At 38.7% G+C, this 14,451-nt stretch overlaps 1 protein-coding gene across 1 annotated transcript in view; it reads right to left on the bottom strand.

Annotated features, from left to right (window-relative positions):
• The window catches only part of LOC136766658 (tudor domain-containing protein 7B), a 30,897-nt gene extending 17,034 nt beyond the window's left edge, over positions 1–13,863 (bottom strand). The window contains exons 1-7 of the mRNA XM_066720338.1: positions 13,762–13,863; positions 12,993–13,106; positions 10,820–11,033; positions 8,630–8,771; positions 6,927–7,131; positions 877–959; positions 15–232 (exon numbers count right to left, since the gene is read on the bottom strand). Of these exons, the coding sequence (XP_066576435.1) occupies positions 15–232; positions 877–959; positions 6,927–7,131; positions 8,630–8,771; positions 10,820–11,026 (855 nt within the window). The 5' untranslated portion in view covers positions 11,027–11,033; positions 12,993–13,106; positions 13,762–13,863. The remainder of the gene's footprint in view (positions 1–14; positions 233–876; positions 960–6,926; positions 7,132–8,629; positions 8,772–10,819; positions 11,034–12,992; positions 13,107–13,761) is intronic.
• Positions 13,864–14,451: the final 588 nt, after the last annotated feature.

Raw genomic sequence — 14,451 nt, forward strand, 5'->3', positions numbered from 1 at the left:
GAAATTAAACTCACTATGCAAACATGGGTCCAGTGTTCCAGCTCCCTTATGACATCAGAAGGCAGCTCCTGGTGATACAGCTCCTTGTACAGCTGTGGCAGCTTGGAGACCCAAAATCCATTGCTGTACTTGTTTAGTACGTCTTTAAGACGATTCTGGACCAACTGCGTATTATAAGTGCTGGTTTGAGTTGTTCTGGTTTTTCCTGGAGCAAGGCTTTCATTTAGATTAGCTGAAAAACAAAATAAACCACATAATTAATAATCCAGCCTTTGTTTTTTTAATTTTTACTTAAACTCCTGGAATGAAGTATAGTTTACCAAAGCTTTAGGACAACAGTAAGATTTGCAAAAAATGAGAAGTTGCACTTCAACAGCAAAGAACACTTCTTCCCAACGAAGCACTGATGTTTAGACAGCACTATACGCTTAAAGTGTCTTTTGACTTTAGAAACCATTAACAGTTGTCCAGATGTGTTAGATCTTAAATTTCCTCTTATTTAATAAATGCAGGAATGCTCAACCAACAAATCAGCTTGAAACAAAGAGGAACAACGGTCTTCTGCATCAATACAAATAACATTACTTTTGTTTTAAATGGTGGGAATGCTTATTTGCAGAATCATTTATAAAGCATAACAATATTCAGTCTAAGAAAATAACCTATTTGAAAAAATTAGAGATAAGTTCAGAACACATCCTTCACTGCCAATTTAATGCCATATCACTAACACTTGCCAGTAACTGCAACCACCAGAAAAGAGAAAGCAGACTCTACAATTGGTCAGCCTCAGATAAAAATACTTCATTGGCTTATGTTGAACATCCTGTAGATCCCAATTTCCTGCTTAAACCAAACACTGTAAATACATCTTACCGTTGGTCTGCTGGGGGTTTCTGGAAAGGTGAGCTTGTAGTTCCCTCTGAAATCTGGTAGGGAGAGTAATTCTCTTGTCAGACCTGAAAAAAGGAGCAGACTTACAGCAACTGACACCACTTACACTGATGACCTCACAATGCAAACATCTTGCACCAAATGTCAAAATATAGCTGTAATATATTAAATCCATGAACATTTCCTGGTGTCACTGGATTTTGGTTATTTCATATAAATCACAGGAGTTATTGAAATTGGAAACATTTAAGGTATTACAAAAGCTGGTGTGTGTTAAAAGATCACAAATAAGGATATTGCAACCCTGGTAGGGGCTGACATAGGATAGGATTTACAACTGTCGTTGGATCTACAAGATTTTATAAAAATGTTCCATGCTTCAGTTGATACGCAGGTAGTGAATACAGATTCTAGTAATTAAAACCCATTGGGATCCAGGTTTTGGGGCACCCGAATTAAACAACTATACTGTAATTCAAAGAGGTCAGTGCCACAGAAGTTGAATTTAGGGAAGCCCATGTAATGGATGCAATACGAGAATGTCTCTTCCTCTAAAGTGCTTTTACCCATCAAGTATTTAAATGCGAGAGGAATGCCGAGAAAAGCTTTTACAAAAGGTAAACCTACAGGGTGCAATGTAACAGACAGAAACCAATTAGATGCAGGACTTCCATCGTTTTGCAAAGTTTAGAAGTAAGAACCAAAAGGTGCTTGCGATATGATCTCCCACAGTGGTCATGAATGCCGAAGATCTATTGGGTTAAACATTTACCACAGTTGCAGTACAACAGCCCAGTCAGTTTAAAACCATTTGTCACCAACAAAACAAGTTTTTGCGATTTAATAAATTTAAGAAGTGCAACAAACCTCTTATGTTTGTAAGATAATCCAGTAAGAAGGGAATAATTCATTGTTCAATTGCCAGAAAATGTACAATATAGGTTTTCAATATAGTGTTTTGGCATTATTAGCAAAAATCATTCCCAGGAGGGCAGAGCTTTTACAGCGTCAACTGCATCTCTCCCGTTAGTCTGAACAAAACCACACCAGACCGGAACAGCACACAAAGATTGTTTTAAACAGTTGGGGGATGACAAAGGGCATATGAATGCACAGATTGTTATAGCTGGGTCACTGCAAAAAACAAAAAGTTGTTTGTGCTCTTGACCCTGTCCCATTTTCTGATGAATCACAGTCCCTCGACCATAAATTCATGCCTCTGATGGAGTAGGAAGATGTTAACCAAAATATACTTGACAGAACCTTTGTAAATATTACGTTTCTTGGACTTCTCTACTTTTACAGAAATCCAGCATGCCATAAATGAATGGTATATCCTTTAAAACGGTCAATCATAAAATTCTTGGTTGTTTATGCGTAAACTCCAGTTGGTCCTAGTCCAATCGCATATGCTACCAAAGTGATTGCATCACTTCAACAGCAACAGACTTAAATGACCATTAAACTATTCTAAACAAAAACTACTTTGCACTGGGGAACCACACCATAGTAAACAGTCTATTCATCAGCAGCTTCAAATATAAAGAAATTCATAGCTTGAGATTTGTAGAAACGACTGCTTTTATTTTCTTCAATTAAATTTCTATAACTTTACATGAAAACTGGTATGCCCCAGAATGCTTGATTTCATTTGTGTGTGTATGTAGACATACAGATTACTCATTGTATTGTTCTAAACATTGTCAATCTTTTGGCATTTGTCTAATGTGAAGGATGGTTAAAGTACAATCGTGCCAAAAAGAAGGCATCTGCCACATGCCACACAGGCTGCATGGTTCTGCAGAGGCCTGGCCACCCACCGAAATCCACAGAGTAGTAAACCGAGGAAACCAAAGCCAGTGCCAACCCTACCAACCCCTACTGCACTAAGTCAATATTCTTCTCAATAAAGATCCTTAATTATGTTGTAATTTCAATGCTTTTCATCAGTGAGGCACATAGTTTGCATTCTTATACAGATGTGCTGAGTCATTTTACACTGGTATATAATAGCTAATCTGATCTATAAAAGCAGGATTAAAGGCCTATTCTCATACTTTTAGCCAGTCCCTCATTTATTTAGCTGCAAGGTCAATTTACTATTGTCTTTGTATGACCTTTCTGCGTATCCAAATAATACACAAAACAGTAGGATGATGTAAGTTGTTTTTCTGGCCAAGCCAGATTGTACTTGAAAAGAGAGTGGCTGGAAAAAGCCTCTGTAGACCAATGCTTGCACAGCATGCTGAATAAGCAAGAGCACAATTCTGCAGTGTTCCAGTCCCATTCACAAGACTACAGTTACCGCATTTTGATTTAATCTGCAAGCAATCAGAAACTGAACGAAGAAGAAAGGAAAGTGTGTTTATTAGACATTAATGTCAGACTTGAGCCAACACCAATTTTACTTTTCTTACTGCTGAAACAAAGCTGCCAGACAATTCCACTCTAAATAAAAGGAGACGTGTAAAAGGGGCAAATATTTGTATTCTCTGCTAATATCTGTGTAGCTGTGAAGTTTACTTCTGTTAGGTTAAATAGGCCATCTGCAAAAAGGTATCAAAAATAGATGCACTCCTACCATCATACACCAGGGTATAACATACATCCAATTAAAGCTGGATTTGTGAAAACAGGGACAGGTTTTTGCGAGCAAAAGCACTTTGAACATCTGTGAATAGGGGAGTATATAATACAGTATGCAAATGTACAAGAAAATGTTTGAAAGTTAACTTTTCACAAGTCTTCATCTTAAACTAAAGCATAAATATCCTCTGCTTTACAACCTATAAACTATTACTGTCAGTACTGGACTACAGAAGATGAGATACTGCCGATTCAACAATGGCAGGTTATAAATGCAGAGAAATTGCTTCCTGCACTTCTCCCAAAAGGGAACTCGAGTTTTTCTTTTAACATATTTAAAAAGGGAAACTTATTTAATGCACGTTAAAATATTGCAATGCGAATCGTAGCCAAAACCCAACGTAGGATATTCAAATTTTAGAAATATCATTTACATCAGTTTTATCCAACACTATCTGAGAGGTGTCCCCCCCACCCCCAACTTTGATTTTCTTTAGATTCTTCACTGTGATCTAAGCATGCTCATCATTTTGGAGTGTTTTGCTTGCCGATATCAAATCAACATCAGCAAACATTTGCTGGAATTGCTTTATTTTAGTTACCATTTTTAAATTTGGAAAGCGATTAACTTTACAGTAAAAATGCACTTCAATGCAAATGTATACAGTAATCTTCAGTCATGACGAGCATAAACACTAACCAATACCATGGATATGTAAATGCAGCACAGTTTTCAAAAATACTTTCTATTGGTTTAAGATGGTTTTAGCAAAACACAATTTTACTGGTTCTACATTACTCAGTGGGTGTGTTTTTGTTGTTTGGCCACTAGCCACTGTGTCTGGTAGAAGGGGGGAGAGAAAAAAAAAAAAACTTACCAGCCACTTGGTATTTTTACCAGCCAAAGGCAAACATCGCCAAAAATACATGAGGGTGTATAAATGTGTCATGAACATGTTAAAACATTACATTTATTCAGGTATTTAAATCAATCACAATAACAAAATCTAATCTCACCTGTATAGACTCTTAGACAGGTGCATACGAGGGAAAAGGATCTGGATAGAAAAAACATGCTCCCACACACAGTTTCTACTTGCAAGTGTTATAAGGTCTTTGACCAAAACATTCCATTCTATTGAATTATAACACTTGAAAGTAGAGACATTGTGCGGGAGCAGCGTTTTCAAATTAAATCAATCACATGTGCAATAACATGGCAACTAATGGGGATCTGTATCAACACACTAAACTAACACATGAGAAGGGGTGTTATATGGGGACACATTGTCGCTCTTCATGCTCCTCTTGTTCTTCACTGCTACTTCCTTCTCTGGGTTTCTGCACATCATTAAAAGTAATTCAGTTTCAAAGTATTTTCTTAAGGCCCTTAAAAGTCAATAAAATTAATGTTGTCAATAAAAGTCATTATTTGTAAGCTACAATGCAAGTCTGTCTCTCTGTCATCTTTACTCTGACCACTGCTCTCGCAGCAGTGCATAACCTGACACCTGCTTTATCAGTTGAGAGTGCCAGGGCTGAGAGAGGTCCTTTGGATTGGGTAAAAAATATAATCTATAGGGATGATGACAGACAGTAACGTCCTTTCCATCGGTCAATACCATGCACGACAAAGATGCAATGTAAACATACTGCACGTTTCTCTTCAGCAGAATCTCCGCTACGCAGCAAAAAATGCATGTCTCCATCGCAAATTGTTTCCCCATAAATTAATACGTCGTAATTGATGAATACTTATCTGACAACAGATTTGTTAAATAAATATCTATGTAAAAATGCATTATTAGAAGACGTTATTTTGCCATTTCCATACAGAAGACCTGACAACTCTCGTATTATTATTGTTGCCGACAATATCACAACTTTTTATTGTCACCTAAACATTAAACTATAAAGGTTGTGACTATTTGTTTATAAAATAATATTTTGCCATTACATCTGTAACTGATGGACCTTGTTTTTCTTTTTCAATTTTTATACCTTTTCATTCAATTGCCAGTTTAGCAATGTGAGCTGCAACGAAAATGCCTTAACATTAGCGTCCTTGTGGCAATGTTTTCCGGTGACAACAGCGAAATACAAAATGGATCGAAGACCTATCTATCGAGCTAATTTATACAATCTACTTGACTAAAACGATTGACTTTTCCTCTCCACACCACACTCAAACTGCCGCTCTGCATTCGGAAACAGGACCATGCGTTTGAGTTCCAGCGAATACAGAATAAATAGCAATAGCTGGCTGTGTGTGTATGATGCGTTTGTTGTTCCTCTTTCTTTCCTCTTTTCTGTCATTGCTAGTTTCGCAGAAGGGTGTTTGGTTTTTAGGTGGGTTAACATACCAGCTGTAGATTTGTGGTAGTTTAATTGCACTGCACATATTATACATGCATGTGCTTCTCTGTATGACATGCACAGACCTGCTGAATTCCACCGATTGCCCACTTTGTCAATGCAACTATTATAATTCGAAAACAATTTAATCCAAATCAACTAAGATACCAACACTACAATGTCAACAAATGAATTCGTATTTTGAAACATATCAACCAATACACTAGGAGAAATTAAACTGGCTAGTAAAACGGACAGATTTATCCGCCACTGGCTAAACCTACACGCATTTGGTGGGTGGCGGGTGCTAATTTTATTCCCTGGTGCTCAGTAGTGTGTCCTTGGCACTGCCGTGCTGAGAATCACTATGGAGTTGGAAGCTTCCAGCAGAAAACTAAGACCATAACTAGATTAAAAAAAACAATGGTAAATAAATATAAACATGCATTTATTTTGACTAAAGTCTAATGAATTTCACTGTAATTTGAAAAAGATATTTAACCAAGTTTGAGAAAACAACTATGCAATATGTAAACTTAGTAACCAACCAAGTCCCTATTATTTTTGTATTTATTTTTTCATTTTTAGTTACCTTGGACAAATACATCAACCAGTTAGTACTAATGATAATCTTAAAACAAATTCCTGAATTGCCAGTTTGATCTTTTTAGTTGTCATACAAAAAAAAAAAAAGTTTAATAAAAACAGTAATTCAAAAATTTGAACTTTCAAAACCTCACAACTCTTCAAAACTGGCAGCCAAATTAAGTTGTGAAAAATTCCATGGCAAGTAAATCACTTCTTACGAGCAAGCAAATTGGGAGCACAAAAAGCTAGGCTACTAGTTCCACAGCAAAAGATACACATTAACATCAAGAGGAAGCAAATTATGATCAAAAGAATAAAACCTGGAAGAATTTTCAGGTCTTCCCAGTTTAAATCATCAGTTCTACCATAGGTTCTACACATCTTAAATTTGGTTCCACACCATAAAACATGACAGTAAACCCACAGGTCTGAGAGGAGTCTGTTCTAGCAGTGCATGATTTGGTAAAGTACAGTTCAGTGTGATAAGGAAGGGGCAGACTCACTTCTCACTTGGCGTTGGCGGTTTCCGAGTTTGGATGGTGGGGGTTCGGTTTTGGTTGGCTGTGGTGATTTTTGCATCGTGCTGAGCGTCTCTCATCAAGGCATGGCTGAAAGCTCCATATCCCCGGTTGCCTATGGACAGCTGGGTCAGGCTACGGCTGGAGCGGCCCATGTGCTCCGGCTGCCTGAGAGACGACCTTGGCTTCGCTGTGGAAAACAGATTTGACAGGTTGACAAGTCAGTGGAAGCTGGTAACTGCCCATGAAGATGAACTGACAAGTTCTAGAAAGTTCTGTAACCTAATCCTTAAACTATGGCATCCAAGGATGAATACAATCGGATGACAAAAGGTAACATTGAGTGTGGCATCTCAGCAATTGCACTCATTCTTTCCTTGTTTGTTTTCCTATCCCAATACCCATACGAGTGCTTTTGGGCCAAGATCTGAAAAAACATAACATGCTTCAAAATCTACATGTCAAGCACAGGTGGGAAGGTCATAAGGTAGTGACTTTTGCATATTTGACGACATGAATATCAGAATGGAGAAGATGCTAAGACAACTAGACTTTATAAGACTTTTAAAAGTAAATACAATTCTGGACTAAAAATATAAGCAATACAACAATAGATTAAAGTAAGCAAGCAGATTTAGCCTATACTGGAGCAGAGATGGATTTGTGAGATATGATTGAGGTATTCAGAGAGACAAGTTCTTAATGCTGTATGGTAATGTAGTAAAATACAAAACATTCACAGTCCCGGTCACCAAGTTAAATAAATTAGAAAAGTAGAAAGCAAGTGTCTGACCTACTATTGGACTTTATTCATAGCTCTGTAGAGTGTAAAATTCCTCAGAGGTGCGATGAAATAGGTCTGCTATTTTTAAAATTTAAAACTGGAGTACAGGGAACATTTTGGCATTCTAGACAGAACAGTTTTAAAAGTGTGCTAATCAAAGTTTCCAGCAATTCTTGGAGCATGATTTATTATACTTCCTATTTTAATAAGCATAAAATATTTTATTTTAAATAGCAAAGGTGATGGTATATAAAAAGCAGATCTCAAACAATATCAAGTGCTGCAGTCTTTTTTCTTTTTAAGTAACTACAGACTACATTCATTTTGCCAAGGTCTTTTACAGTAGATGACTGCAACAATGCAGTATAGATAAAAATATATAGATATTAAAATCTGAATTCTGGAGAAGTGTTCCCACCCATCCAGTTAAATCAAATTACAACCAAGTAATGAAACTCTTGAAACCAACAGAAGACAGACACTAGTACAGAAACATTTAAAATGTGTCCCCGGCTCTCACCGTCTCCTTGGTGAGGTGTAAAGACTCTAGCTTCCTAGTGGTCATATCTTAATAACAAAAACACAAGGGCCTGAAAATCCTTTAAAGGATGAAGGTGCAACTTCCAGTCCTCTCGCTTGCATTTGCCAAAATCCAACACTACTGCACTTCCACCTGCAGCTTTAACCTGAATCACTTAAAATTTAAATTGAACAGCTGTCCATTTGTTTTATTTTTACAACTCATCGCTAACAAACAAGTTTGCTAACTTTGCACAGTACATCACCCATTTCATATAACAAAATCCCTTTAAGGTAACAGCAGTCTACAGTTATGGCTTTAAATCAGAATCCAACAGTGCAAGAATGTCTGCATTTCGTAGTATCAGGCTGGAACAGAACCTACCGTTTGGCATAAAAGTGGCAAGTTTCACCCTCATCTGACAGTTCACCAACTGCGATTTCCCCGTCTTCCGAGAGGTCCGCTGCCGAGCAACTAGCTGGGCGATGTGTTCTGTCTCATTACACACTGTAGCGAAGCAGAAAACCTGAAAAACAGAAAAGCGTCACTGATCAGACTCCTTCATCACTCCAAGATATCTTATCAACCAATCTAATCAACGGTTTAATCTTTAACCGTTAACTCTTTCTAGAGTCATTTTAAGTTAAAATCTTACAGAAGAGAACATTTATGTATTAATGAAAACAGTTCAGTTTGTGGATTCCATAAAATTTGTTTTATAATAATACATGCAAGTGCATTAAAAAAAAAAAAGAATTCTGCATTCCATAAACTGGGATGCCACAGACCCTTTTCACTACCACACAAAACATGAAAATGCACAAGTTTCTATTTCAAAATTAATAAAGAACAAGTCCATCTTTAAATCTTAATGTCAATTTGATCCCTAATCTCATCAAGGAGTCTTAAGTGCATTTGTATACACCCACTAGGTATATAAACTAGATTTGAACTGTGGCAGGGTTTGCTTCTCTCACATAGACAGGAAGTGAATTCCACAGCACGATCGAAAAAGAATCGCGCTCCAAAAAAGCCTGTTCAAAAGGAAGACATGCTTTGGTACATAACAAGAGTAAAAACAGATTGATAAGGTGAAGTGGCAAAACCATATAGAACTTTAAAGTAAGCAGTAAGATTGTATTATTTGGGAAAAAGGAGAGTTCAAAATATGCAGGTCAGGATGCAAGCAGTACATGCAAGCAGTCTAGCAGCAGAGTTTTGCACCAATTGTATCCAAGAAATTGTGCTTTCTGGAAATCCTCCAAATAGGGAATTACAATAATCCAGCTTTGAAGCATGGATAAGTAGTTCTGCCATTTTCCCTGTGTACAGCTGAATCCAGGCACTATTTTAAAGATGTAAAAACGTTTTGCAGGTAGACTTTACATGTATTTCAAAGGGGAACTCTTTGATTTTTCCATCACTAAACAAACTAACAACAGTTTCCACTTTCTCTTTGATCTGATGCACATAACCTCAGTTTTACAAATATTAAGTTGCATGAAATCATGTCTCATCCAGCCACGAATATAAGTTGAGACAGTCCAGAAGCATCAAGGTGGCTCCAGGTTAATTTCCTAGATGTATGTTACTCAATTTAATCTACAGATATGAAAACTCCCCAACTTTAACACAAGCTGTAAAAGAAATCACTGACCAGAGACTCCCAGTAACCTGCACCTTATTATATTTTTTTGTGGCATATTTCAAGGCTCGTTTACACTAGAGTTTTTTTTATTTTAAATTTTCCATACTCAGTATGGTTCATTCAGAGAAGAGAGAACAAGTTTCGATTGGCAAATTAACTGAACTGAGACCTCTAGCTAATTAAACAAGTAGACCAATTATGTAATTGAGGACTGTTGGGGGGAAAAAAAAAAAAAAAAAAAACAGCATACACATGACCCTCCAGGGATTGAGTTTGAGCCCACTAGCATACTTCAGGTTTAAATATTGGATGTGTTCACAATACATTCATCATAGATTCTGAAAATGAATCGCTTTGCTGGTCAGATCTGCACAGAATGATAACATTGTGAATACACTCATTATTTGGTTGTATCAGAAGTAGACTAAAATGTACAATAACATGACTAATGCACACGTAATGCCGCCATTTCTTGTATGCACTAATGTAAAATTTAAATATCCAGCATTTTAATACAAAACGAACAGAGCTCACTTGTAAACTGCAATGTGAACAAGTAAACCGAGTCCGGAAGTGAACCACGAAAACAAACCCAGCACGCGTGTACACAAGGAAAGTGTGAACAGCTAGCACACTGATGCATTGTTTCAAAGCAAACAAACCAAACCGAGTTTGTTTGAACCTAACCCAGTGTGAATAGGGGGTTAGTCAAAATAAAAACACATTAAAAAAACCTCCATTTAATAAAAAGGGAGACATTCTGTTCGATTCCTCATCCCGAGAAATGTTGAAGGCAGATTATTTCACGTGAAAGGAGTAATGCAGCCTCATCCATATTTCCCCCAGGTTTTTGGACCCAAGTAAACAGATGTAGGAGGCTCGCAGGCAGCTCACCACCGGGCACAGAAAAAAAGACAAGCGCTCACCTCTCCCATACGACTGTGCTCCATTCTGACCACTGAGGGAATGCTGCACAGGTAACCCTCAAGGGAAGGGAAGCCCAGCTGCTTGTGTGGGATGAAGTCGCCAGTGAGGGCTTTGTACTCGGCCTGCAGCCGGGTAAGAGATAATCCATTCTTGTTTGACTGCAGCACGGCTCGCAGCATCTTCTTGGACAACTCATTTTCCGACATCCTGAACCTGAGCCAAAGGGAAAGGTAAAATAAATTAGGGTTTGACACTCACTTACTTTGAAGCCCACTAACTTTCTTCAGGACAGAGTCTATATATTTGCATAACCAATGCAACATTATGAATTAAAGAGAAGGTAAACATGGTATCATATTAGATTATAGTCCAGTGCAAGAAAATGGGCCTACTTTTAAATTTAATCACAAAGGCATTGAATGGGAAATGTATATTTTTAATCTGTGGTTGTGTAAGGAACCCTAGAATAGCTCAGGGCTTAACAGCTGAACAATAACGTAAATAAAATACTCGCATTACATGTACTTTAATATCTTGGTGTAATTTTCCGCAATTAAAACCAAAAACAAATCCTTATGTTGTTTTTTTATGGTATTTAAGTTCCTTGAGTCAAATATTCAGGGTTCTCTCTCTCGGATACATCAGGTGCATTTTGAGAAATTAAATATCATTTCCGCAATAATGACACGGCTTGAACCGACAGGTACAATCAGCTGCAACACAATCGCACCAACTACACGCACTTACAATTTCTCTATTTAAGTTACACAACTCTCAGCAGTGCCACCCTCTGGATAATCAAACTGTGCCAATTACATCCTTTATACATTTGATTCATCAATAAGGCCAAACACGAAATTTACAAGACGTTTTGAAGTCCTAATAGTTTTTGATTATCAATTTTAAGCATAAAAATAAGTTTGTAAACAATTACAATACACTGTTCGTTCAAGTATTTCGTTAACGCAGTAGGATGACCAAAATCCCAATGGCCTCCTCACGCAGATTTGGCAACGCTGCCATCTGGGACCACTGCCGTCTTATCACTTACGTACTCGCGTAATAAAATATAGGAGAATAATATATCTTACCGATCCTGCCAAACACACTTCACTCACAGATGCAGTCGACAGTCACAGTAAAGCAGGTTTAGTAAATGATCAGATTGCTGGTCAAGTAACGTGTGACGCCCTTACTCGTACACGTGTTTGTAGTTAATTGGGGAATACAATACAGAACAGTTTCAACAGGAGGTATTTGTCGCTGTATGACTACCCATTGATTAATACTGCCATGCTACACAAGCTGTTATTTGAAAGATAATTGTAAACCGTTTTCAATTTCTCCTCATCGTTATGGCCTCGGCCTTCCCGCCATGCCTCCCGTTTCCATCTACACACACTGAACCAGCACACCGTCCAGCGTCAACCACACACCCCGGCTTCCGTACAGATACCGGCAACAGGCCAGTTAAACATGCAGGGTACAAGAGCCTGGAAACATTGCTTCATTGTAGAAGTAGGCAAATAGGCCAGGCTTTTATTTATTTATTATGTATTATTACAATTAAGAGCAATACAAATATACCGTTCTATATATATGCGTGTGTTAAAGTGACAACTTCACACGTGATGGTGTTTTTTTAATGTACGGTATATATATTTACTGAAAACAAAGATGCAAAAACTTAAGTGTTATGGAAGGTTCTTTCAAATGTGTTAATGCATATTTACAAACTGTATCGATTTCCCTCTTGATTTATAAAACATGGTCAAGTCTGTTTTGTAAGCACAACCCGGTGTTACATCATTATGCAAATCAACCCGGCGACTTTCATTTCATTTCAGACCCGGCGAGTTTTGCAAGTTTTACAGTATATTTATTACCTGTAACGTTTGCTAAATAAATTACAGAAATATAGATATACTTTTTAGTAAGTCGCTTTGTGACTTTATCGATTTTCAAAGTGTCAACAGAAATATTCAAAATAATGACAGCTCGCCCGTTACTTTCATAATTAATCCTAACAATGCATTGAAATTGAGCTAGAGGAGGTCCACCGGCCCAGGTCTGACAGAAGTTCAAATAAACGCATGATTTACGTAAAACAGTAAGCTGAAGTTGCGTCTTTTTCAGTTTTCAACGTTTGAAAGCAAAGCTGACTTCTCGTACCTGGGATCTTGGTTTCTGGACAGTGGCCGCCGCAGTCCTGTACACAGCAATGCCCACGCCGGGGTTTCAAGACGACAGCACCAGAGCAGCGACGCTGGGAAACGCCATCTAAAGCTTGCGGTTTGTGAAAGAAGAGAAAATAACTTCAGCCCATTTCAGTTTCGATTATCACAAAACCATAAATCCTCCCTCCCTGCCTCCCTCCCTCCTGCGTTTAAGGTTGACTACCTGCCAGCCTCTATCTACTACAGTAAAACATAAAATGCAACATAATAACCTAGTGGAAATATCACTTTCGTCGAGCAGCTCTAATATATTAAAAGCAGCGTCTTCCGACACGCCCTCTTGCTTAGCCAACCTGCACTATCCGGGCGGTTCTGCACCGGCCCAGAGCCTGGGAAACAGTCCCGTCTCACGATGCACGGCACCGCGGCGTTTTCTCGGGCAGCCCGCTCGGTACGAGTCGGTGTTAATGCGGTAATCCCTCACGCAGACCCGCTGGCCAGTGCAGTGTGACAGCAGCGGCGTCGCACTGGTTTCACACCGACCAGGAGCTACTGGTCGGCAAATCCGAGAAGTTGAGCTCGTTGGGTCTTTTTAAAGTGCATCGGACCTGGACGGCTCTGTTTTGCTGTACTGTCACAGCGACATTTCGGCTAATTGTCTGGCTTATTTCGACATATCTAACGTTCATGTGTTATAATAACACCTGTATAAAAGCGCAGTTTCATCTCGCATACGTGTGTGCGCGGTGCTGCGAGGCTCTCACCTGGGTCGGGCTCGCCTCTCCGCCTCTCTCTGCACTCTCAGTGCGGCTCTCACAGCCCCTCTCCGCCGGCCGCTCAGCTGTTTTACCCGAGAGCCGATTGGCCAGCCTTGGCCAGCCCTTGCTAATTAGCCATCACCGCGCATGCGTCGCAGCCGGCACTGCGGCACTCAAGGCAGACAGCCCTGGCCCGGGTCCCGCCCTCCTCACTGGCAGCGGCCGCCCCGAAGAGGCCTTCAGAGCCGGGCACGTCGGCTGGGAAAGACCGTCTCCTAACTTTTTATGTGTAGCTGAAGTCCAGTAAATGTTCTTTAAAAAAAAAATAACAATAATGTAGTGGAATGTTTATCAATTCTAAATATTTTAAATTACTCATCAATGTAATTGAGTCCATATCCAGTCCTGGCCAATCAGAGTAGAGTATTGTCAGGCAGCACCGTTCTGGGTGTGTTCAATTAAATAATTTTAATACCAAAGGCGCTATATAATATTTCTGAATAACTTGAATACAGTGAAATGGAAAGAGGGAGTTACTGTATCTTCCTTAACTACCTTAATTGGTTCTGATTGGGTACCTTTTTTTTTAACACTGATATTTTGTAAGTCGCCCTGGACATGGGTGTCTGCTAATAAATAAATAATAATACTAATAACTACCCAGCGATGTGGTAGAAGCTGAAAGGATAGGATCCT

This window comes from Amia ocellicauda, chromosome 13 (assembly GCF_036373705.1).
Source record: "Amia ocellicauda isolate fAmiCal2 chromosome 13, fAmiCal2.hap1, whole genome shotgun sequence".
NCBI lineage: Eukaryota > Metazoa > Chordata > Actinopteri > Amiiformes > Amiidae > Amia > Amia ocellicauda.